Below are 24,705 nucleotides of genomic sequence, written 5' to 3'. Positions count from 1 at the left end.
CAGCTTCTGGTCAATGGTAATCCCCAAGTTGTTGATAGTGGGTGATCCAACGATGGTAATGCCATTGAATTTCAAGAGGCGATTGTTAGATTGTCTCTTGTTGGAGATGGCCATTGCCTGGCACTTGTGTGGTGTAAATGTTACTTGGATATTGTCCAGGTCTCGCTGCATGGACTGCTTCAGTATCAGAGGAGTCGCAAATGGTGCTGAACATTGTAAAATCATCAGTGAACATCCCAACTTCTGACCTAATGATGGAAGGAAGGTCATTCATGAAGCAATTGAAGATGGTTGGGCCTAGGACACTGCCCTGAGAAACTCCTGCAGTGATGTCCTGGAGCTGAGATGACTGACCTCCAACAACCATAACCATCTTCCTTTGTGCTAGGTATGACTCCAGCTAGCCGAGAGTTTTCCCTCTGGTTCCCATTAACTCCAGTTTTGCAAGGGCACCTTGATACCACACTCGGTCAAATGCTACCTTAGTGTCAAGGACCATCACTCTTGCCTCACCTCTGGAGTTCAGCTCTTTTGTCCATGTTTGAACTAAGACTGTATTGAGGTCAGTAGCTGAGTGGCCCTGGCAGAACCCAAACTGAGCATCAGTGAGCAGGTTATTGCTAAGCAAGTGCTGCTTGAGAACACTGTTGGTGACCCTTTCCATCACTTTACTGATGATCGAGAGTGGTGTGGTAATTAGTCGGGTTGGACTTGTTCTTTTTGCATAGGATATACCTGGGCAATTTTCTGTGTTGCCGGGTAGATGCTAGTGTTGTAGCTGTACTGGAATTGCTTGGCTAGGGCACAAGTCTTCAGTGCTATTGCTGTGATATTGTCATGGAACTTCCAGAGGATGCTGAGATGGATCATCCACTCAGCACTTCTAGCTGAAGATTGTAGCAAATACCTCAGCCTCAACTTTTGGATGTGCTGGGCTCCCCCATCATTGAGTATTGGGATATTTGTGAAGCCTCCTCCTCCAGTGAGTTGTTTAATTGTCCATCACTATTCACAACTGGATGTGGCAGGACTGCAGAACTTAGCTCTAATCCACTGGCTGTGGCCACCACAACTTTCTCAGGGACACTTGGGATGTTGTATACATGCCAGCCTTGCCAGTCATGCCCACATCTCAAGAATAAATTGAACACACAGTAGGAATGCTATGATAAACTGTACCAGCAGCTTACCGTCTTCTCAGCTGTTATATACAAATAATTGGCATCCAATCTGTCAAATGTCACCTGACGAATTGGGGCTTCATTTTCCAATTCAAACAAAGCGATTGGGCGAATTACAGCCAAATTTCTGTCCATTATCAGCTGCAAAATAAAATAAAGTTAACAAATCTGCCTCTCGAGTCACATCACTGTTACTCCCAGCTGCTGCGTCTGCTTAAATTACAACAGTGACTACACTTCAAAAGTGGTTCATTAGCTGTAAAGTGCTTAGGGGCGCCCTCGGGTTGTGAAAGGTGCTATATAAATGCAACCATTCCTTCTGCATTTCTTGGGTATTTTCAGATTTAAACAAAGTAAAATATGTAAAGGTGCAGGGGGAACCAGAGATGGTCAGCTTTAATAATCCCTGGCATCATTGTAATATATTAGATTACCCATGATTAAACTTGTGTGAAGCATCAAATGGTAAATTGCAGCAATGTCTGTGATCAATGTTGGAAATGAACTGTCCACCGCTCGATTACCCACTCCACCCAGTTACAGAAGATTACTGGCATCAATTAATGACAAATGGGTTTCTCACACTTGACATCTGTTCAACCAATGTTTGATTTGAGGTACTTATACTGGAGGATTTGGTCATATTTTAGAGAGAGGGAGCAAGAGAGAGAGGGAAGGAGTAGGAGAGAGGGAGCGAGAAAGGGAGACAAATAGAATGCTGTGTAGAAATAGAATGCATTTCATATCATGCATTTCACTGGCAAGGAATTGTAGTTTCTGAAGTGGGACAACTGTGACAATTGCACAGCCAATTTGTGAGCAGCCAGTTCCCACTAGGAGCAATGTGATAATCATCATTTAATCTGTTTTATTGATATTGGCTGAAGGATCAATATTGGCCAGGACACTAGGGATAACTTCCCTGCTCTTCTTCAAAATAGTGCTATGGGATGTTTTATGTCTACCTGAGAGGACAAACTGAGCTTTGGTTTAATGTTTCGTCTGAAATACAACATCCCCAACAGTGCAGCAATCCCTCAGCAGCACGAAGTGTCAGCCTGGATTATGTGTTCAGGTTTCGAATGGGACTTGAGCCCAGGATCTTCTGTCTCAGAGGTGAGCACATTCACTGCCTGTGCGATACTGTGATGTGGGATCTCAAACTCACAACCCATGATTTCCCAGTTGTTAAAGTTATTGTCAGAATGCAACAGGCCACGGCCGGATTTTAACCCGGCAGCAGGTTTGGAGGCTGGGGGGCATTTCACTTGGTCTGCAGGTGCAGGGTGGTGACACCTCCACATTCTCCCGAATAGGTTTAGCGTGGGAAGGCTCCTGGGCACTAACTGAGGCCATTCAATGGGTAATTAATGCCCATTTAAGGGCCTCATCCTGCCACTGCAGGTATTTAACCAGCAGTGGGTGGGGGCATCACCACATAGGAAACCTGGACAGCAAAACCCTATTAGGTTTGTACATGGGGTCCTGGGAGGGGCTGTCATTCAAAGGTACTTAGGGCTGAATCTGCGGTTCACCCAGTCGGCTGCACGCCCGCCAAACAGCCTAAGGCCTGTTAAGGCCATTAGTTAACTAATTAAGCCTATTGAGAAAACTGCCCGACCAACCTTAAGGTTGGCAGGCAGGTGAAGAGCCCAGGCGGCCTTCGCATTTTTCATGGAATCTCATCCACAGGTGGGATGAGGTTTCATGAAGGGTTTATAAATTAAATAAATGTTTTCATTAAAGTTCATTGACATGTCCCAGCTCATGTGACACTGTCACATGAGGGGACATGTCTTAAATTGTTTTTCTTTTAAAATTTTAAAAACTTTAAACTAATCACTCTGAGGCACCTCTGTCATGCGTCATTCTGGGTCAGCCTTAATTGGCCCGCCCGCGTAAAATGGCGGCACAGACCTGATCGGGGGCGCCGATCGGGTCCGCGCCCGCCTGCACCCACCCCAGCACAACCACCCAACAGGAGGAAAATTCTCTCCTAAGGATCTGATCAAGGAAGGGAAGGGAGGAGCTGTTGAGGGCCACTGCCTGCCCTTTCTTCCGACCCCTCCCCACTCCTGTCAGTGACCCTCTCTCCGCGGCCTCCACCTCCCCACCCTAACATTCACATGTAGCCTGGGTCCCTCAGCAATCCTAGGCCTCTGGTGGGCTCATTAGCAGCTGATGGCATCTGTTTGGCCAGCAGCTCCTGGGGGATGAGATTTCCAGAAGGCCACTTACGTTCCTGAGGGCCACTTATTTCCAGTGGGCCTTCCCGAAGGGAAGCGGCTTGGGGTTCCCACTGGTTCTCCAGCCGGAGGGTGAGACCCCCATTTCCAACATTAAATTCCACCCCAGATGCCTGCAATTGCCTGGGAGATACTCCACAAGTGCCAGTTCCCTCCTTCTTTTCAAATTGTTTGCACTCACTGTTGGGGAATCACAAATATTTCCCAACAAAATACATCAAATTCAACTCAAGTACATTCCTGGCCCACTGACAGGGCAGCCGCAGCAGATGCTGTGACTCTCTTACCCACCTGCATCCTGAGGTCATCGAATTATTTCTAAGTAAAATTATTCACTGATATTTCATATTTAAAAAAACACTCTCCCTATCAGAACTGTGGATGATTAAATTAACATATTTTATAAATTAAACTGCACGGTTCCTTTAATACAAAGCAGCACACGATGGTTTCCAGTTGAGTTATACTTAATTTTGGAGATAACTATAACTTATCCACTAACATTGATTCTGACCTTAATTAATAGCCCTTCTTCTGTGCCAAGGAATAGCACAATCCTGCCTTGTACAACACTGGCTGACACAGACAGTAGTCCAGGGTGTTCAAACACTGATGTGCTGTGGATTGGATTTAAGTCTTCATTGGATTCCTAAAATAGTGATAAAAATATATCACAAAAAGACTATAAAGCAAAAATTGCTTAATGCTAGGAGTATCCTTACTTCATTCAAATCAGACACAATTTGAAATGCCCAAGGTAAATCCTAGGAAATCAACTGCATAACAACTCTCTCTCCCTCCTTCTCATTCTCATTTCCCCTTTTGTCTCTGTTCCCATTTCTACTTCTGTATCTCACTGTCTTTGTGTCTCTTCCTCTCTGTTCCTGTCTCTCATGCTGACTCTCTCCCTTTGTCTAAATCTTTCTTTTGCTCTTGTATTTCTCAACATCTATGTCTCTCTTTGCCTTCCACCCTCTAAGCCTCTATGTGGCTCTCTCTGTGCATCGTTTTCTCTCTCTCTTTCTGTCCCTCTTCCTCTTTCTCTTGTTCTGTCACTCTGTTTTCTAGAGAAAGAGAGAGAGAGATACACAAAGACAATCTCTGCCCAGGAGTTTTGAATCCTCCTGACATATGCATGTTGTGTGGTTAGAACATTACCGATACAGGTTGAAGGAGGAGAGAAGGGAGTCACACAGATTAGTTAGTCTATCGTCAGCTGTGGAAAAAATCCAGAAATCAAAATCAAATGAGTGAGCATTGAGAAAAATATGGGTTAATCAAGGACAGCTGGCATAGGTTGGACAGAGGAGAGTCAAAATTTAAGGATTTTATTTGAAGAGTTGACTGTTTTGGAGAGTGGATTAATAAAATGAATTCAGCAGTTGTGGTAAACAGGAATTGTCCGAATACATTTAATAAGGTTTCTCACAAGATGATTGTTAGAAAAATTCAGGTACATTATCAGAGCAGATATAGACATGCAGATAGGAAATTGCAGCACTCCACTTTTCACAGCCTGCCAACTTGCAAATGCCCCCTTTATGCCTGTTTGCTTCCTGTCTGTTAATCAATCCTCTATCCATGCTATTATATTATTCCCAACTCCATGCCTTGCCAATTAACCTTTCGTGTGGCACATTACCAAATGTCTTTTGGAAATCCAAGCATAAACATCTACTGGTTCCCCTTTATCTACCCTATTAAGTTGCATCCCAATCGATTTGTCAAACATGATTTCCCTTTTGTATAACCTTGTTAACTTTGTCTGATCATATGACAATTTTCTAAGATAATAGATTCCAGCACTTTCCCTTTGATGGATGTCAGGCTAACTGGTCTGTAGTTCCCTGTTTTCTCTCTCCCTCCTTTCTTGAATAGCAGCTTACATTTGCTAACTTCCAATTGGCTGGGACCATTCCAGGATCTGGGGAATTTTGGAAAATCGTAGCTCATGCGTCCACCATCTCAGCAGTGACCTCTTTTAGAACCCTAGGATGTAGGCCATCAGGTCCTGGGGATTTGTATGACTTTAGTCCCTCTCATTTTTAGTCCCTCCAGTACTTCTTCTCTGCTGATATAAATTATCTTAATTCCTCATTATTTTAGCATCTTTTCAAGTCCTTTTCAAACATTTTTTAAAAACAATTACAGACTCCACACAATAACAACAGAAGATGCTGGAAAATCTCAGCAGGTGTGGCAGCATCTGTGGAGAGAGAAACAGGGTTAATGGCCGGGATTTTCTCTGCCCACTGCCGTTGGGTATGTTCAGTGTGGTGAGTGGGCAATATGGCGAGAATGCCAAAAATCAGTTTCACAATGTCGTGAAACCAGTTTCTGATCATCCGCCCCTTGAGCTGATAGCGTTTCCCACCATCGGACATCGGGAACCTCACTGTAGTACCTCTGCATATCGTTATCAGGTCAGCCCACTGGATAATCCACCAATGTTGATGTGCAATCACGCCAATGAGTTTCACAACAGCATATTAAAGGCGTGCACTTGGCGGGCTGCACCTTGAGGGGAACTCGGAGATGAGTGCACAGTAACATTGCGGAGCGATCGCCTGGGTCGCCTGCTGGACTTCAAGGTTGAGGCACATTTTGGGGGGGGGGGGGGCCAAAGGCCGCCCTAAGGTTGAGGCAATTTGGGGGTTAAGGGGCAAGGATTGCCCTGAGGTTGAGGCAATTTGGGGGTTGGGGGGCAAGGGCTGTCCTGTGGTTGAGGCAATTTGGGGGATGGGGGGCAAGGGCTGCCCTGTGGTTGAGGTGACTTGGGGGTTGGGGGGAAATGGCTGCCCCGCTGTTGAAGGTAAGGCGCAAGCATGTGTGAGCTGAGGGGGTGAATTTGGACGATGGAAGTGGCCCTGTATAAAGTGACCATTCCCCTGCAGCTGAGAGAGTTCACACACAGCCACATTGATAGAATTAAAGTTGGGCCTCTAGCTTCTCTGTCCACTCAAGCAACGTAGAGGCCTCAAATTGCCACCAAGTGTTCCAGAGCTTTTCACCTCTCGGGCACAGGCTGCAAATTAATGAGCATTTTAGTGGACTACTGCAGATCAGTAGTGCGACTGCACACATTGTACAATCTCCTTGCTGGTCATGGAGCAGCCATTCAGGTTTGAACTAGTCTCCCCCATGGTTCAAGCTAACAGTGCGGCCTTGCAGTGTGGGTTAGGAGAATGCCTGTGCCTGAGCTGAGAGCACAGCATGCAGTCCATCAGGCAAAGCTGCCGCTAAACAGTCAGGTGGAGTGGAATGGAGATGGTTGGGTTTTCGGGCAGTGTTCGTGTCACTCAGATGCGAAACCTTGGTCCCTGCTCAAGACAAAGGCAGGTGCCTCAGACCAGGGCTTCTTCCCTGTGCTTTGTGTAGCCTTCCCAGCACTCTGATGTTAGCCTTCACTAACACTGGACTCATTGGTCATGCCTGCACCTCGATGGGGCTTATCATTGCTGCCAGGATGTCCTGGGCCGGTGGAACAGAGTTCTGTCATTCTCTCTGTGCTCTTAGCACCTTTGAGGTGTAACAGGCCCCTCATCTCATCAACATCTGTGTCCGGTGACAGTGTGATCCCGAACGGTTCAGCTCAAGAAAGATGTCATAGGATGAGGAGAAGTTATAGTTTCCCTGCTGCACCTCCATGATATGACCCTGTTCACAAAGTGCAAGTGAGCTGCCATCAGTCAGACAGGAGTCAGACATTCACATAAACTATGTGAGAATCTATGGGGTGTCCCCACTGCATCTCGTCATCACCCTCCTGGAATGTAGGGACTAGGGGCATCCGCTGCGTCTCCATGACAGGAACCTTATCACAGAGGGTATGTGCACTGCCATCAGCGAGACTGGAGTCAAACTTTCACAGGTGCAATGTGAGAATCTATGGTGTCTCCTCACTGCATGTCATCATCATCCTCCACGAATCTAGCACTGTGAGGGCCTCCCATGTGCACCTGCCTCGTCTGGCCAATGCAATTGCCTAATCGACATCATCCTCATCTTCGAGGACCTCAGCACCCTCACCCCCATCGACATCCTCCTCATCGAAGTAGACATGCAGCTCTTCCATCTCCCCCTCAGCCAGCTCCTCCCCCCATTGCAGCACCAGGTTGTAAAGGGTGCAGCAGACGTTGATGATCCTCTATTGACTGTATTGCAGGGCTCCACCAGACTGGCCCAGGCACCAGAACCTTATTTTCAACATCCCAATGGCTTGCTCCACCAAAGTGCGATTTGCAGCATGAGCCTTGTTGTACCTTCTTTGCTGCAGTCTGAGGCTGCCACATGGGTTTCATCAGTCACATCCTCTGTGGGTAGCCCTTGTCCCCAAGGAGCCATCCCTACTGCCTCTGTGGATCCTGGAAGACGTCAGGGACCTGAGACTTACTGAGAATGTCGGAGATGTGGACACTCCTTGGAAATTCTTTCTACTTATTCTCTAATAATTGCTCCAGTCCTCCTGCATATTCTCAACTCCACCACCTTTTGTTAATGCTGATGCTAAATTTTAACAAACGTCTCCCATAACTTCATCCTCCACAATTACACTTTCTCCTTCATCCTGAATGGTTTGCTTCTCTCCAACTATCCTTGTACATTTTATATGCTTATAAAATAAATGTACTATTTCCTTTTACATTATACACTAGTATTTTGTTATATTCCTTTTAAACTGTGCTTGTAATCTCCCTATTCAGACCCCAAATACATTTCCTATTTCCCTCACCATAATCTTTCATATTATAAGTCACAAGCCTCCCTTCAGAAAGAACTTTTATTTATCCAGCTCTCATTATGACATCTCAAAACATTGTAATGTAAGAAACATGGCAGCCAATTTACACACAGCAAGATCCCACAAACAGCAACGTGACATTGACCAGATAATCTGTTTTTAGTGTTTTTGATTAAGGGATAAATATTGATCAGGACCACTAGGAAGAACTCTCCCTGCTCTTCTTCAAGTTGGGCTTTGGCCAGCCAACTCAGAAAGCAGACAAAGGCTCAGTTGAACAGCTCATCTGAAAGATGGCAGTCTCAAAAGTACAGCACTCCCTCAGTGTTGTGTAACTGTATTTGCAGCTACATCCAGTAAAGTAATACACAACACACATTCATAAGAAAAAGGGCACTGTGTCATGTCTTTCTCTTCACCATTTCCAAAAGCAATCAATCCTTGAGCAGGCATCCTCAGGAAACACTGAAACAAGTGATCATCAGCTACAGAAACAACTGTGTCTGTGCTGTTTCTGATAAATATGCACCAAAACTAAAAGCTGAACAATATATTGGCATTGCACTTATGATCCCTGTGGCTCAGAAAAGACAAATTCTCAACTCCTTAAACATGCATAAACCACACTGGACGCAACTTGAGGAAACAAACCAATAAAACAGACGGAAAAGTCCTTCCCATTGGAGAATTCACTGAGTTAAACCAAACATAAATACACCAAACTGGTCCAAGATTGAATAAACTGTGGTAAACGTGGATACACAGACATATTGGAATTCCACAGCAACAAAGAGCAGGACAATGAAAATACAGATATTAAAACCCAGGAACAAAACTAAAATTTATGCAACCAGAAAGAGTGAAGAAAAACACAGAAACGTAATTCAGGGAATTTGGGAAACAGTGACGTGTTACATCAAGCATGAGTTATGAGTCAACGGATAGTAATTAAAGCTTCGAATGTCTTTATGGGTTGGTGGTTTAATTTGCCATCATCAGTTTGAAATCTTCACTTGCCAAATCACCTTACAATCAGAAGGCAAGAAGTTCAAGGGAGGATTGTGTAAAAGTTTGTCTACAAATCTCCACTTAGAATGTCATGGCAACTGAAAATTCATTTATAAAATTAAGGAGGTCAAACATCTCTCAGTAAACTATTCCCAACAATAAAAACACAGGGTAAATGCAAAATACTGCGGATGCTGGAAATCTGAAGCAAAAACAAAAATGTTGGAAAAACTCAGCAGGTCTGACAGCATCTGTGCAGAGAAGGACAGAGTTAACATTTCGAGTCCGTATGACTCTTCTTCAGAACTGAAAGAAACTGGTTTTGACCTGTTACTTCCTATGTGAGATTCCTGGCAGTTTAAATGTAACATCTTTGGGTTTAAAGTCGGGGTGTAAAACATTTGCAATAATCACCAATCTAGCAGCCAGAGGCCTGAGCCCCATCTGAACAGGGCTCCTGATCACTGGTAAATTGCTTGGTGTTTAGGAAGTCCTGGTGATCGCCAGAAAGAAAACCAGGTCTAATACTAATATTGAAATAAGGTCCCAGCATTCATTTCTGATGCAGATTCCCAAATTTGATGCTGTAGGTGAAGTTTGAGATGCGGAGGCATCAACTGGTATTTCTGTGTCTTGAGCAGCCTAATGACCAGTCCTTACAGGGATCACTGAAAGTCCTTAAAAAGACCCAAAAACTTAAAATGTTTTTAGCATTTCTGATAACGAAATGGGTTTGCTATTATTTTCCCAACTCAGCAAAGTTTCTTCCTCATGCTCCCTAAAGAGGGAATCGCTCACTGCTCCTACAGCCATCCTTTCTTTAAAATTCACCTGGGGTTTCACCAGTTCTCTGTCCATCTCCCTTCCACACCCTCACATTCGCACCTGACTCTCAGTCATGGATAATGCATGCTCGAACCACACGTTTCTCATCTTATACTTCACTCTGTTATTCAGCTGGCTCTCGTGATAGAGAAGATCCTTATCCAAGGTGACATTCCTCTCGCACAGACAACTCTCAACAATCACAACAATAATTTTGAGCATCCCATGGAGCTTCACAGGAGTGTGAGCAAACAAAAATTTATTATTATGATTTTAATAATTCATTTCTTTTTATAATTGTTTCACCAGTTTGCTGACTGTATCCTCCAACTGGTTAACAAGAACATCAACAACTTTCATTTATATAGTGCCATTAATGCAGTAAACCATCCCAAGGTGTTTCACAGCAGCAATATGAAATAATATTTTCACTGAACCACATAAGTTATTAAGTCATGTTGGTCAAACTTGGTTAAAGAGGTAGATTTTAAAGTGAATCCTAAAGGAGAAGAGAACAGCAGGGGTGAGGAGACATTGAGAGAGGAAATTCCAGAGCTTTGGGGTAAGGCAGTTGAAGGGACAGCATCAATGTTGGGGCAAAGAGAATTGGGGATGCAGAAGAAGCCAGAATTGGAAGAGTGCAGATGTGTTGGAGGGTTGTAGGATTGTAGGAGATTACAGAGGTCGGGATGGGCATTCTGAACCAGGAGCCAGTGTAGGTCAGCAAGCACAGGGGTGATGGGTGAACGGGACTTGGTGGGGGTTAGGAAACAGGCAGCAGAGTTTTGGATGAATTGACATTTACAGAGGATGGAAGGCGAGAGGCCGGTCAATAGGGTGTTGGAATAGTTGAGTCTGAAGGTAACAAAGGCATGGATCAAACTCTCATCAGGACATGAGCTGCTGTGGGCAGGGAGATGGACGATATTATTGTGGTGGATTTCCACATAAGACATCCAAGTGACACTACATATGGGGAAATGACAAGAAGGCACGAAATAGAATTCCCTGAAATCTAATGGTAGAACGCTGGTATTAATGTTAACAGCGTGGGTCGCCTAGCGATTAAATCAGATCCATTGGAGAGACAGATACTGATGGAGCCATCAATCAATTCCTCTTCATCTCTTTTGCTTCTTCCCTGTTAACTTATCTGATTGTCTTCAAGCTGTATCAAAGTCCTTAAATAAGCAGGTGACAAAATTCAGATAATTGATTAGATGCCAGATAAAATGGGTTGTATCTAGCATCACAATCTGATAAAATATAAGGGTCCCAAACCAAAACAAGACAATGTAATCCATGTTAATGATGATGGTTGAATTCCCCTGCTCTTCTTAATAATAATAATGGAAAATAAGGAGATGGCAGATGAATTGAACAGTTATTTTGCATCAGTCTTCACTCTACAGGATACAAGTAACATCCCAGAAAGAGGTGTAAATCAGGAAATGGAAGGGAGGGTGGAACTCAGGAAAATTGCAATCTCCAGGAAAGTGGTACTGAGCAAATTGTTGGAGCTGCGGGCTGACAAGTCCCTGAGTCCTGATAGACTTCATCCTAGGGTCTTAAAAGAAGTGGCCAGTGAGATAGTTGATGTATTGGTTTTAATTTACCAAAATTCTCTAGATTCAGGGAAGGTGCCATTGGAATGGAAAATAGCAAATATAACTCCTTTAATCAAAAAGGGAAGGAGACAGAAAGCAGAAAACAATAGGCCAGTTAGCTTAACTTCTGTCATAGGGAAAATGCTAGAAGCTATTATTGAAGCCGTTACAACAGAGCACTTAGAAAAGTTCAAGGAAATCACGCAGAATCAACATGGTTTTGGGAAATCATGTTTAACAAATTGATTGGAGTTGTTTGATAAAGTGACATGTGCTATGGATAAAGGGGTGGATGTACTGTACTTAGATTTCCAGAAGGCATTTGATAAAGTGTCACATCAAAGGTTATTGTGGAAAATAAAAGCTCATGGGGAAGGGGGTAATGTACTGGCATTGATAGAAGATTGGTTGGCTAACAGGAAACAGAAAGTAGGCATAAATAGGTCATTTTCTGGTTGGCAAGATATAAAGTGTGGTGTGCCATAGGGATCAGTGCTGGGGTCTCAACTTTTCATAAATTAGACAAATGATTTGGATGAAGGGACCCGACGGTATTGTTGCTAAATTTGCTGATGACACAATGATGGGTAAAGTGAGTTGTGAAGAGGACATAAGGAGGTTACAAAGGGACAAAGACAGGTTAAGTGAGTGGGCAAAGATCTGGCAAATGGGGTATAATGTGGGCAAATATGAAATTGTCCAATTTGGCAGCAAGAATAAAAAAGAAGCATATCATCTAAATGGTGAGAGATTGCAGAGCTCTGAGATTCAGAGGGATCTGGGTGTCCTAGTGCATGAATTGCAAAAGGTTAGTATACAAGTACAGCAAGTAATTAGGAAAGATAACAGAATGTTATTGTTTATCGCAAGGGGAATTGAATACAAAAGTAGGGAGGTTATGCTTCACATACACAGGGCACTGGTGAGATCACATCTGGAGTACTATGTACAGTATTTAAGGAAGAATGTAAATGTGCTGGAAGCAGTTCAGAGAAGGTTTACTAGACTAATAACTGGAATGGGCAGATTGTCATATGAGGAAAGGTTGGACAAGCTAGACTTGTATGCGCTGGAATTCAGAAGATTAAGAGGCAACTTGATTGATAAATATAAGATCCTGAGGGGTCTTGACAGGGTGGATGTGGAGAGGATGTTTCCTCTTGTGGGAGAATCTAGAATGAGGGGTCACTGTTTAAAAATAAGGAATTGCTCATTTAAGACAGAGATGAGGAGAATTTTCTTTCTCTCAGAGGGTTGAGAGTATTAGGAACACTCTTCCTCAAAAGGCGGTGGAAGCAGAGTCTTTGAATATTTTTAAGGCAGAACTAGATAGATTCTTGATAAGTGAGGTGGTGAAAGGCTATTGGGGGTAGATGGGAATTTGGAGTTGAGGTCACAATCAGTTCAACCATGACCTGATTGAATGGTGGAGCAGGCTCAAGGGGCTGAGTGGTCTTCTCCTGCTCTTAATTCAAATAGTGCTGTGGGATATTTTACATCCACCTGGAGTATAGTCTGGGCCTCAGTTTAAAGTCTCATCCAAAAGACAGCACCATTGACAGTGTAGCACTCTGTCACCACTGCTGTGGATAATTGGCCTTGACATTGAATCCAGTATTTGGATGGAATTTATTAACGCAGAGGCGAACACTATCACTGTCAGAGTGAAGCTGCATTTGATTATCCCAGTGGGGAGTGTTGTAAATTCTAGGAAATCAGTGACCCACAGTGCCACCCTGGAACATGTGAATGATAAACAGGAGGGGCTCCAATGATGGGACCTTGCTGCCTAGCAGAGTGAACCAGTTGAAGTGTTGCCAGCTGTACAAGAGGTAGGAGTGGAGTTGAGACAATAGCATCAAGGAAATAGAAGAGATATTTGAGGAGGAAGTCGTGGTGAAATATCAAAATCAGATGAAGTTGGAAAAGGAAGAAGGCAAGGAGAAACAGTGAATGCGGGTGATAGTCACACAAGATGGCAACAATGACATTGGACAGGGTTGAAACAATTACCCAAATGAAGTGAGACCCTAACTCTTGGTGACGTCCAAATTAACAACTGTGAAAAATGGTTTTAAGCCTCCAGTTAACAATCTCTATCCTTCTCCATCACCTCAGCATTAAAAGATGATAGATAAGTCATTAGGCACGCTGCCCTCCCTCTTTGGGATTTGCTGTCTCTCCCAGGAAAGTGTTAAGATGATGTCTATCATGGTTAACAATAGATTAAATTATAGAATAATTCAATTTATTCTTTGAGGAAGTAACATGTGCTGTGGATAAAGGGGAACCGGTGGATGCATTGTACTTAGATTTCCAGAAGGCATTTCATAAAGTGCCACGTCAAAGGTTATTGCAGAAAATAAAAGCTCATGGTATAGGGGGTAACCTATTGGCATAGATAGAAGATTGGCTGTCTAGTAGGAAGCAGAGAGTTGGCATAAGTGGGTCTTTTTCAGGTTGGCAAATGCAATGAGTGGTGTCCCATAGGGATCAGCGCTGGGACCTCAACTGTTTCTAATTGATGTAAATGACTTGGAGGGTTGGTTGGGATGGTTGCCAAATTTGCTGATGACACAAAGATAGGTAGAAAAGTCTGGCAGCATCTGCGGAGACGAACACAGTTAACGTTTCAAGTCCGAATGACCCTTCAACAGAACTGAGTAAAAATAGAAGCGAGGTGCAACATAAGCTGGTTTAAGGGGGGTCGGGGTGGGGGGGTAGGGTGGGAGGTGGGACAAGTAGAGCTGGATAGAGGGCCAGTGATAGGTGGAGATAACCAAAAGATGTCACTGGCAAGAGGACAAAGAGATGTTGAAGGTGGTGATATTATCTAAGGAATGTGCTAATTAAGGGTAGAAAGCAGGACAAGCAAGGTACAGATAGCCCTAGTGGGGGTGGGGTGGGGTGAAGGAATTGAAAAAGGCTAAAAGGTAGAGATAAAACAATGGATGGAAATACATTTAAAAATAATGGAAATAGGTGGGAAAAGAAAAATCTATAAAAATTATTGGGAAAAAATGGGGGGGATCGGAAAGGGGGTGGGGATGGAGGAGAGAGTTCACGATCTAAAATTATTTAACTCAATATTCAGTCCAGAAGGCTGTAAAGTGCCTAGTCGGAAGATGAGGTGCTGTTCCTCCAGTTTGCATTGAGCTTCACTGGAACAATGCAGCAGGCCAAGGACGGACATGTGGGCATGAGAGCAGGGTGCAGTGTTGAAATGGCAAGCGACAAGGAGGTCTGGGTCATGCTTTTGGACAGGCCGAAGGTGTTCTGCAAAGCGGTCACCCAGTCTGCATTTGGTCTCTCCAATGTAGAGGAAACCGCATTGGGAGCAACGAATGCAGTAGACTAAGTTGAGGGAAGTGCAAGTGAAATGCTGCTTCACTTGAAAAGAGCGTTTGGGCCCTTGGACGGTGAGGAGAGTGGAAGTAAAGGGGCAGGTGTTGCACCTTCTGCGGTTGCAAGGGAAGGTGCCGCGGGAGGGGTTTGAGGTGTAGGGGGCGATGGAGGAGTGGACCAGGGTGTCCTGGAGGGAACGACCCCTACGGAATGCCGCCAGGGGGGGTTGAGGGAAGATGGGTTTGGTGGTGGCATCATGCTGGAGTTGGCTGAAATGGCGGAGGATGATCCTTTGAATGCGGAGGCTGGTGGGGTGTTAAGTGAGGACAAGGGGGACCCTATCATGTTTCTGGGAGGGAGGAGAAGGCATGAGGGCGGATGCACAGGAGATGGGCCAGACAGGGCTGAGGGCCCTGTCAACCACCATGGGTGGAAAACCTCGTTTAAGGAAGAAGGAAGACATGTCAGAGGAACTGTTTTTGAAAGTGGCATCATCAGAACAGATGCAACGGAGGTGAAGGAACTGAGAGAATGGGATGGAGTCCTTTCAGGAAACGGGGTGTGAGGAGCTGTAGTCAAGGTAGCTGTGGGAGTCAGTAGGCTTGTAATGGATATTGGTGGACAGTCTATCACCAGAAACTGAGACAGAGAGGTCAAGGAAGGGAAGGGAAGTGTCAGAGATGGACCATGTGAAAATGATGGAGGGGTGGAAATTGGAAGCAAAATAAATAAATATTTCCAGGTCCAGACGAGAGCATGAAGCATCACCGAAGTAATCATCGATGTACCGGAGAAAGAGTTGTGGGAGGGGGCCGGAGTAGGACTGGAACACGGAATGTTCCACATACCCCATAAAGAGACAGGCCCATGCGGGTACCCATAGCCACACCTTTTATTTGGAGGAAGTGAGAGGAGTTGAAGGAGAAATTGTTCAGTGTGAGAACAAGTTCAGCCAGATGGAGGAGAGTAGTGGTGGATGGGGATTGTTCGGGCCTCTGTTCGAGGAAGAAGCAAAGGGCCATCAGACCATCCCGGTGGGGGATAGAGGTGGAGAGGGATTGGACGTCCATGGTGAAGAGGAGGCGGTTGGGACCAGGGAACTGGAAATTGTTGATATGATGTAGGGTGACAGAGGAATCACGGATGTAGGTGGGAAGGGACTGGACAAGGGGAGAGAGAAGGGAGTCGAGATAGCGAGAAATGAGTTCCATGGGGCAGGAACAGGCTGACACGATCGGTCTGCCGGAACAGTGGATTTTAGGTAGGAGGTAGAAGTGGGCCGTCTGAGGTCGGGAGACTATCAGGTTGGAAGCTGTGGAAGGAAGATTTCCAGAGGAGATGAGGTCAGTAACAGTCCTGGAAACAATGGCTTGATGTTCAGTGGTGGGGTCATGGTCCAGGGGGAGGTAGGAGGAAGTGTCTGTGAGTTGACGCTCAGCCTCCGCGAGGTAGAGGTCAGTGCGCCAGACAACAACAGCACCACCCTTGTCAGCGGGTTTGATGACAATATCAGGGTTGGACCTGAAAGAACGGAGTGCAGCAAGTTCAGAGAGACAGATTAGAGTGGGTGAGAGGAGCAGAGAAATTGAGATGACTAATGTCACACCGACAGTTCTCAATGAAAAGATCAAGAGAAGGTAAGAATCCAGAGGGAGGGGTCCAGGTGGAGGGAGAATATTGGAGGTGGGTAAAAGGATCCGTTGAATGGGGAGAGAACTCCTGCCCAAAGAAGTGAGCCCGGAGACGAAGACGGCGGAAGAAGAGTTCAGCATCATGCCGAGCCTGAAATTCATTGAGGTGAGGGCGTAAAGGTATGAAACTAAGTCCTTTGCCGAGCACTGAACATTCAGCATCAGGGGATATGGTGAATACGCGGCCGGGGCTGGGATTGGAAGACGGGATGGGGACAGAGGGACAGATAGGAGTGGAGTGTCCTGGATGGGTGTTGGTGTCGATGAGTTGTTGGAGCTTGTGATCCTTTGCACCTGAAGGAAAGAGACAAAGTTTCTTGTTGAGGCATCGGATGAGACGAAGAATAAAATGGAACTGGGGGCACGCGTAGCTTCGAAAAAGGGTACGGCGATGCTGCTGGAGGGAGAGGTCGAGTGTGTTCATGTGGCAGTGCATCGCACTGAGTGTGGATCTCAGAATGCGACGAGAACAGCAGTCCGAGGAGCATTGTATGTACCGGAGATACATGTAATCCTGGGTGGGTTAGAAACATGAGGGATGGAACTTCAGTTGAAGTCCACGTGGGGTAATTCGGGGACAGAGACAGTCACTGAGAAAGGAGATATGGCTGTGAAAGCGGGTTTTAGTAAACACCTTGTCAAACACCAGGAGAGAGATGAAAAGCAATGAATGTGATCAAGGCAAAAGAGAGATACAAAAATCCTGATGGAGAGAAGAGCAATACTTCTTCAAGGTAGGCATTCCTTGAAGAGAAGTGGCAGTCAATTAAACACTAAGATAAAAGCAAAAAACTGCGGATGCTGGAAAGCCAAAACAAAAACAAAAATACTTGGAAAACTCAGCAGGTCTGGAGAATAAAAAAAAATACAGACAGGTTGTGAGTGGGCAAAGATCTGGCAAATGGAGTATTATGTGGAAATTGTCCATTTTGGCAGGAAGAATAAAAGAGAGGCATATCATCTAAATGGTGAGAGATTGCAGAGCTCTGAGATGCAGAGGGACATGGGTGTCCTAGTGGAGGAATCACAAAAGTATGCAGGCACAATGAGTACTCAGGAAAGCTAATAGAATGCTTTTGTTTATTGTGAGGAGAATTGAATACAAAAGTAGGGAGGTTATGCTTCAGTTGTACAGGGCACTCGTGAGACTAAATCTGGAATGTTGCATATAGTACTGGTCACCTTATTTAAGGAAAGATGTAAATGCGTTGGAAGTAGTTCAGAGAAGGTTTACCAGACTAATGCATGGAATGGGCGGGATATCTTATGAGGAAAGGCCAGACAGGCTGGGCTTGTATCTGCTGGAGTTTAGAACAGTAAGATGCAACTTGATTGAAACATATAGGATTCTGAGAGGACTTGACAGAGTGGATGTGGAGAGGATGTTTCCTCTTGCGGGAGAATCTAGAACTAGGGGTCACTGTTTAAAAACAAGGGTTTATCCATTTAAAACAGAGGTGAGGCAACATTTTTTCTCTCTGAGAGTTGTGAGTCTTTGGAACTCTCTTCCTGAAAAGGTGGTAGAAGCAGAGTCTTTGAATATTTTTAAAGCAGAGGTGGGTAGATTCTTGGTAAGCAAGACAGCATTAGGTTATCAGGGATAGGCGGGATGCAAGTTTGAGGTCACTATCAGGTCAGCTATGATCTTATTAAATGGCAGAGCAGGCTCAAGGGGCCTGATGGCCTACTCCTGCTCCTTGTTCATATGTATGTTCCTATGATACTTTGGAAACTATAGCACAGCAATTAAAACTGCACTAAGATAATGTCAAACCACGAGTTTGAGTTGCTAATAATTCCGAACCATTAACTGAACCCTGGAAATGGATTGCTGTTGCAAAACTGTGCTGGGTTTGTTATTAATTTGTGAAGCTCCAAAAACTTGGGCCATTTTTAGATGTTGACCCCAATGACACCATGGCTCAAATCTTCTAAGGAGCTGCCGCTCCACTCCTAATTTTCTGCACTGTCATGAAGAGATTAATGTCTATTATGTTATTGGAAATTATTTTTTAAAATAGCGTTTAGTGGTGTCTGTGTCTATCTGTGTGTGTCTTAATTGGATTAAAGCCAGCTGGTCTAGAGGCTTTGACGTATAGAAAGACATAGGTTTGAAATGGTAATTAGATAAACATGGGGAAGTTTAGAAACATAGGTGTCAAGGAGGCAATTTGCATTTCTAAATAAACCATTCAGAAGAATGGGTGAAATCTTGCACCTAGCTATAAGACACCAAGCAATGTGTTTATTTTTCAGCTTACTAATAAAATTGGTGGAATGAAAGGATTTTGTTGTTAGAAGATGTAACATTTAAAGCCCAGTGATACAATGGAAAATTACATTCAACATAAACAGAAAGGAGTTTGTGTGTCTAAGACAGGGACATTTAAGATCTAACCAGCCTGTATACTTCCAACTGTGTCTGCAAGGAACCAAATTGCAAGTAACCTCATTTTGAATTTGTAAGGTCAAATGTACTTTGCCTGGGATCTTTTAAAATCTATGGGATACTGTTGCCTTGGCAGAAATTTAACGGGGAGTGGTTAATTTGGGGATTTATTTAAAAGCTATAATAGTAGAAATTTGTAGCCATGTGTATGTGTTTAAGTTGTTGTTAAATTAATAAATGCTTAATTTAGTTTTATATAAAAAAACCTCTTGAGACTCGGTGGTCTTATTACTACTGAATTCAAGGCCTTCAACTCAAAACATACAAATTGCAAAAATGGGTTATGACAGTTATTTCAAGTTTCCCTCTGGGATTTGACCAACTCAGCCTTTATCATTGGCTGTGCCATAATAGCGGTGCTATACCAGAGCTCAGCCTTTCTGATCCTGGCTTCTCCAGAAATGCCACACATACCTGAAATGAAACTCCTGGGAAAGACAAGCCATGGCCCCTTCTTATAGCACTAGCTGCTGTACTTTGCGAAGTTGAGTTTAAATGTCCCAAAGCTTCTTTGAAAAGCTACTGGGAGTGAACGGGTGAGGGGCTAGAGCGGATAAGGGGGTAGAGTGGCAGGTGGATAGAGTGGCAGGTGGGTAGGGGGCAGGTGGGTGATATAGGTTGGTGGGGAGTCAGGTGGTGGGGGCTCATCAGGTTGGGTCAGGTCTAGACAGGTCAGGTCTGGGAGGAGAGTCAGAAGGCATTGGGGCGGTCAGGTTGGATCAGGGGAGGAATTGGGTGGTGGAGGCTAGTCAGGTCAGATTGGGGGCTAATTAGGTTAGGTCAGGTCAGGGGAGTCGGTAGGTCAGGGGCCAAGAGGGACACTTTTTGGAGTGTCCTGGGGAGCAGGGGAATTGCCCATTGGAAGTTCAAACTTCCCAGGCAATTCCCATGGAGTTAGCATGTTGGGCCTTCAGAAGGGTCCAGTAGCACATCTTCTGGGGTACATCTGATCTCTCTCCATCTAGACACCAGAAGTTCTGGGTCCAAGTCTCTTGCGTGATTAAAAGTCACTCAATTAGGATTTAGCAGGTGATTATTGGCCAGATTATTAATACTGAATATGCTGCCTTTAAGTCTTAATGTCCAGTACAGATGGCGAATTGGTTTTAATTAATTACACGAGGACCAATTCCCAACTCACTATATCACTTACTTTCACAATATGTTGTAAAACTGTTTAAACAAACATGGAATTTAGCAATTTCATCCTCTGAATGATGGTTTACCTGCAGCTCCGATGAAAACACAGCTTTTTACTAATTTGGCTTTGCCTTATTCACAATAGTAAATATGAAATATAGTTCAAAGAGTTGTCATTAGAAAGCTTACCACCACGTTTTCAATTTGGAAGTAGTATTTTCTGCCCTTTTTGTATCCATTAAACTGAGTCAGGTTGTAGAAGCAGAGTGGGCTGTATTTGGAACGTCCTTGGCCAGAGAAGATTGCGACCATAAAGGCTTGGGAGGGTGAGAGGGTGATAAGGGCAGAGGACAGGACTTTGAGAACTTGTTTTTTACCCTGAGGACAGAGCAGGGTGGCTTGAGAGAAGGAAGAAACAGTGGTTGTACGATAATCTTCAATGTTCATGCGGATGATCTCTGCACTTAAGTTGATGGCATTATGCAAAATATAAATATGTTTCTGCCATTGGAAACCCTGAATGTACTGGAGCTCCACAGACTGGTGCTTCTGATTGAGCTTGACAACTGCATTACCAAATTCTGCCTCAGTGAAGCCCAAAAATGTTTCATCTCCAACTTTTCCACTAAGATCCCTTAGAGTGATGGTGTAATCAAAATCCCCCTTGTAACTGCTGTTGTCTCTGCAGGTGGATGGGACAAACCTGCTGGACTTCTCAGTAGATGTGGTGGCTGTCAGCAGGTAATCCTTTCTCTGGGCTTTTACCAATAAAGCGACTGTTGAGGCTTCCATGTAGATAGAGGCGACATTCCAGCGCTGGTCTGACTTGTACTGGCTGATATTATGCAGTTGCCTAACCTCACAGGCCCCCAGTCTCAATGTCCCACAGGTCAGGATTTGCTTCTTATTCTCATCCACGATCAGGATCTTGTTCACGTTGGCCTTTTCCTCCCACTTGATGCAGCAGCCCTGCTGTTCCTCACATGGGCCGTCCAGATGAGGTCCCGTCCTTTCAAGCACCTCCAGCCCCAAGCTCTGGTTCAGCTGGTACAAGGAGTTCTTGGTGGCTACAAACACTCTGCCACCTGCACTCACCGCAATGTTATTGATGCAGGCCGAAAATTCGAACAAACTCTCAGGGTTAACCTCAATGGCCAAAGCAACCAAAGAATTAAAGAGCAGAAAATAGAGAGAAACATCCTTCACTTGATTCATAGTCCTCTGCACACGCAAACATACACACACGCCCAGTGCTGGTTCCAGTCTGCGCAGTCTGTCTGAACTGGTTTACTGGTTGAAGTGAGAACTTGCATCTCACCCTTTCACTTGTACCCAATATTTTCAGTGTGCTGTGAACTTGCCTTCAGACCTGCTTAAACAGTGCCACTTGCTTCCTTTTCCGTTTTTGTGGCTTCCTGCTCCTATCTCCAGCACTTTTTCTTGTAAATAGCAATTGCATCAAATTGTACAGACTTGGCAGCAGAGAAACAGGCATTTCAGCTCAGCTGGTCAATGCCTCCGACCACTCTAACTGCCTCTTCACTCTCATGTTATTTCCCTCTATTCCCTTCTCCCTGCATTAAGCCTCCCATTAAGCATGTCAATGCTCTCAGTTTCAGTCACTCGGTGTGGCTACGAGTTTCACATTCTCATTTCTCTCCGTGTAAAGAAAGAATGGAAACATTCGTTGCAGTTTTAAAGCTGCTCACTTGATTTGATTGATGTAGGTGGGGAGTTGCTTGGTAGCTGGGCAGTACCCAGTCCATTCCCCAGTCCATTCCTCAGCTTTTGAAAGAGCTGTTTAACTATTCTCACTCCTCTACTCTCTTCCCATAGCTCTACAAATCTCTCCCTTTAAAGTATTTCTCCAATTTCCCTTTGAAAGTTATTACTGAATCTGCTTCCACTTCTCTTTCAGACAGTGCACTCAAGATCACAACAACTCTGCATAAAAATAAAATTCACCCACTCTCTGCTTCTTTTGCCAATTATTTTAAATCTGTGGCCTCTGGTTTACCAACCCTCCTGCCAACGGAAACAGTTTCCCCTTATTTGCTCTCTCATAACCCCCTCATCAGAAATGTATTATTTTCCAAAAGTGTAGAACATCAGTATTACAAATTATTGAGAGCCCTTATTGCATCTAAACATCACTGGGAGTAGTAGAGAGCTGGGAAACCATGATGATAAAATAGAACAATATTGTTATCATGCATTTATTTAGTCTGCATGCCACTAGCCTACTCAGATTGAGATAGTAGGTTAGTGGCCCAGATTTTCACCACAGCAGAGGGCCTCTCCGGCATGGTGAAAATGGCGGAGGTGACTGAAAATCTCCAAAACATGGCACTTGCCCTTTATGTGGGGGCGTGACTGGGGGCCGAATATATGGTTTATGAAGTCAATTGGCCATTTACATTCTCAGCTGCCTCCACTCAAGTCAGATTTTGGTAGGCCAGGAGTGTGAAACAGGAAAGATGCGGATTAAACACAAGAGCAGGTCAACACATTGTGGATTTCCTTGGATAGTCAGGGTACCCTTTTGGAGAGATAAGTTTCCCCTTTCGATCTGGTCCTGGGACAAATTTTGTGGAATTCAGGTGCCCTTTGGGGTAGATCAAGTGTCCTTTGGGTCAGGTGCCTTTTGTAAGCGTTACAAATAGGCATAAATGTGCGTATGAAGAATTTAAATTCATTATTGTAAAACTAATTGGACCTGTCAAAATCAACTGTCAAAACTAGCAAAGCAACCTGTGAAAGGGACCTGTCAAAGGGAGCTGTCAAGCTGTCAAAGCATTAAAAGTCCTGCCCTTTAAATCTTTGAAATATTTTCTGGAATGTTGCAAAAAATTACTTGCTGTTTCACTTTGTTGACATAAGCCTGAGGACTTTATTACTCGATTATTGCTGCATGACTGATTTCACAACCACAGTAGGGTTCCTGCCATTTCAGTTTGATTGACAGCTACAAGTGGTTATAGGGTCTTTGATGTGGGACGATGAATTTCAATGCTTGTTTTTCTAAGGAGTTGTGCACTTGAATGAAATATTTGTTGTTATAAGATTTTATTTAATTTAATGAAGAAATGTAAATGTAGTAAATGAATGAGAGTGTTTTTCGATGGAGTAAAGTCTGCAATAGATACTTGGAACTTTATTTAACAAAATTTATTTTATCTCATCTCTGCATGGGTCCTGAGGTCTGCCCATGGTCAGGTTTATTTTTAAAGTTTGTGTTCATGGAGCCAGGAATTCTCCTGTCTCTGTGCACCTAACCTGCAAGTGAAAATCAGGGCCCCTATCTCTGTAACCCCCTCCAGCCCTCCAACTCTCTGAGACCTCAACTTTCCTCCAATTTTGCCACCTTATGTCTGCCTGATTTTAATTGCTCCAAGATTGGCGGCTGAGTCCCTGAACCTGGAAATCCCTCCCTCCACCTCTCAACCTCTCTCTCCTCCATTAAATCTATCCTTAAAACCCACCTCTTTCACCAAACCTTTAGCCCTACTATCTTTTTATTTGACTTGGAGTGAAAGGTTATCCAATAATGCTCCTGCGAAGTGGGTTGGGATGTTTTTCGCTGTGTTAAAGGTGCTATATAAATTCGCTCCATACTCATTTCCTTAGAATGGGTTACAATCAACTGTCAACAGCTTTAATATATGGGAAACAAAATATCCCATTGGTGTAAGGAAGTGGGCACGGAATCAGATAGGAAAATGTTAGGGGGAAGAGGGGATGGGGCCAAACCTGATGGAAACAATAGGTTTTGGGGAGGTTTTGGAGGATGGGATTGGCACTAATACATGATTGAGGTTGTGGGGGGAGTTGCTTACCACAGTTAGAGGAATGGAGAGTTCAGCCTGGATTGTAAAGCTGGCGGAGGTTGTTAAGAGGAGGCCATGAATCAGTGTAAAGATGAAGATGCCCCACCAAGCTGAGTTTTGTTGTAACTTTCCTTTTGGTGGTCTGTGCTCCCCTGGGCCCGACAGGTGTCCTTCCCTGTCTCAGGCTTCACTCACCAATTCCACCCGGAGGTGCAACCAAAACCCCCCTGACTGAGACTACTGAGACTAACTCAGATCCTTGCCACCCAGAGTTCAGGTCAGCAGCTCACCCACAGCAAACAGCTCAGCAGGAAAAATTAAATTCATCTGGACCTCACCCTTTCAATATTAGGAGGGGTGGGGCAGTTAGTGCTGGATACAAACCCCACCCCCCACACCACCCACTCTAATCCCATTCCCCAGTTAACATTACCCTTATAGAATGTGATTGGCCACACAGGGCAGGGCAGGTAAGCGTGATAGGTCCCTTTCACGATGCAGAACCTGTTGGTTATTGCATGATCAACTGAATTGAATTTCATATTACATGAAGGTGGGATTGGGAATTTACATCCTCTGGTTCCTAGTCAATTGCCTTAACTATTAAAGCACCATATACTTCCAATTGCTACTTCCCAATTTGCA

At 44.3% G+C, this 24,705-nt stretch overlaps 1 protein-coding gene across 1 annotated transcript in view; it reads right to left on the bottom strand.

Moving 5' to 3' along the window:
- The window catches only part of LOC121286102 (plexin-C1-like), a 103,554-nt gene extending 81,940 nt beyond the window's left edge, over positions 1-21,614 (bottom strand). Inside the window, exons 1-3 of the mRNA XM_041203094.1 lie at positions 20,423-21,614; positions 3,942-4,076; positions 1,191-1,322 (exon numbers count right to left, since the gene is read on the bottom strand). Coding sequence (XP_041059028.1) covers positions 1,191-1,322; positions 3,942-4,076; positions 20,423-21,448 — 1,293 coding nt within the window. The 5' untranslated portion in view covers positions 21,449-21,614. The remainder of the gene's footprint in view (positions 1-1,190; positions 1,323-3,941; positions 4,077-20,422) is intronic.
- Positions 21,615-24,705: the final 3,091 nt, after the last annotated feature.

The sequence above is a fragment of the Carcharodon carcharias genome, chromosome 13, assembly GCF_017639515.1.
Source record: "Carcharodon carcharias isolate sCarCar2 chromosome 13, sCarCar2.pri, whole genome shotgun sequence".
In the NCBI taxonomy this organism is placed as follows: Eukaryota; Metazoa; Chordata; class Chondrichthyes; order Lamniformes; family Lamnidae; genus Carcharodon; species Carcharodon carcharias.
The sequence above is the reverse complement of the archived record's forward strand: the minus strand, read 5'-3'. Positions and strand labels throughout refer to the sequence as shown.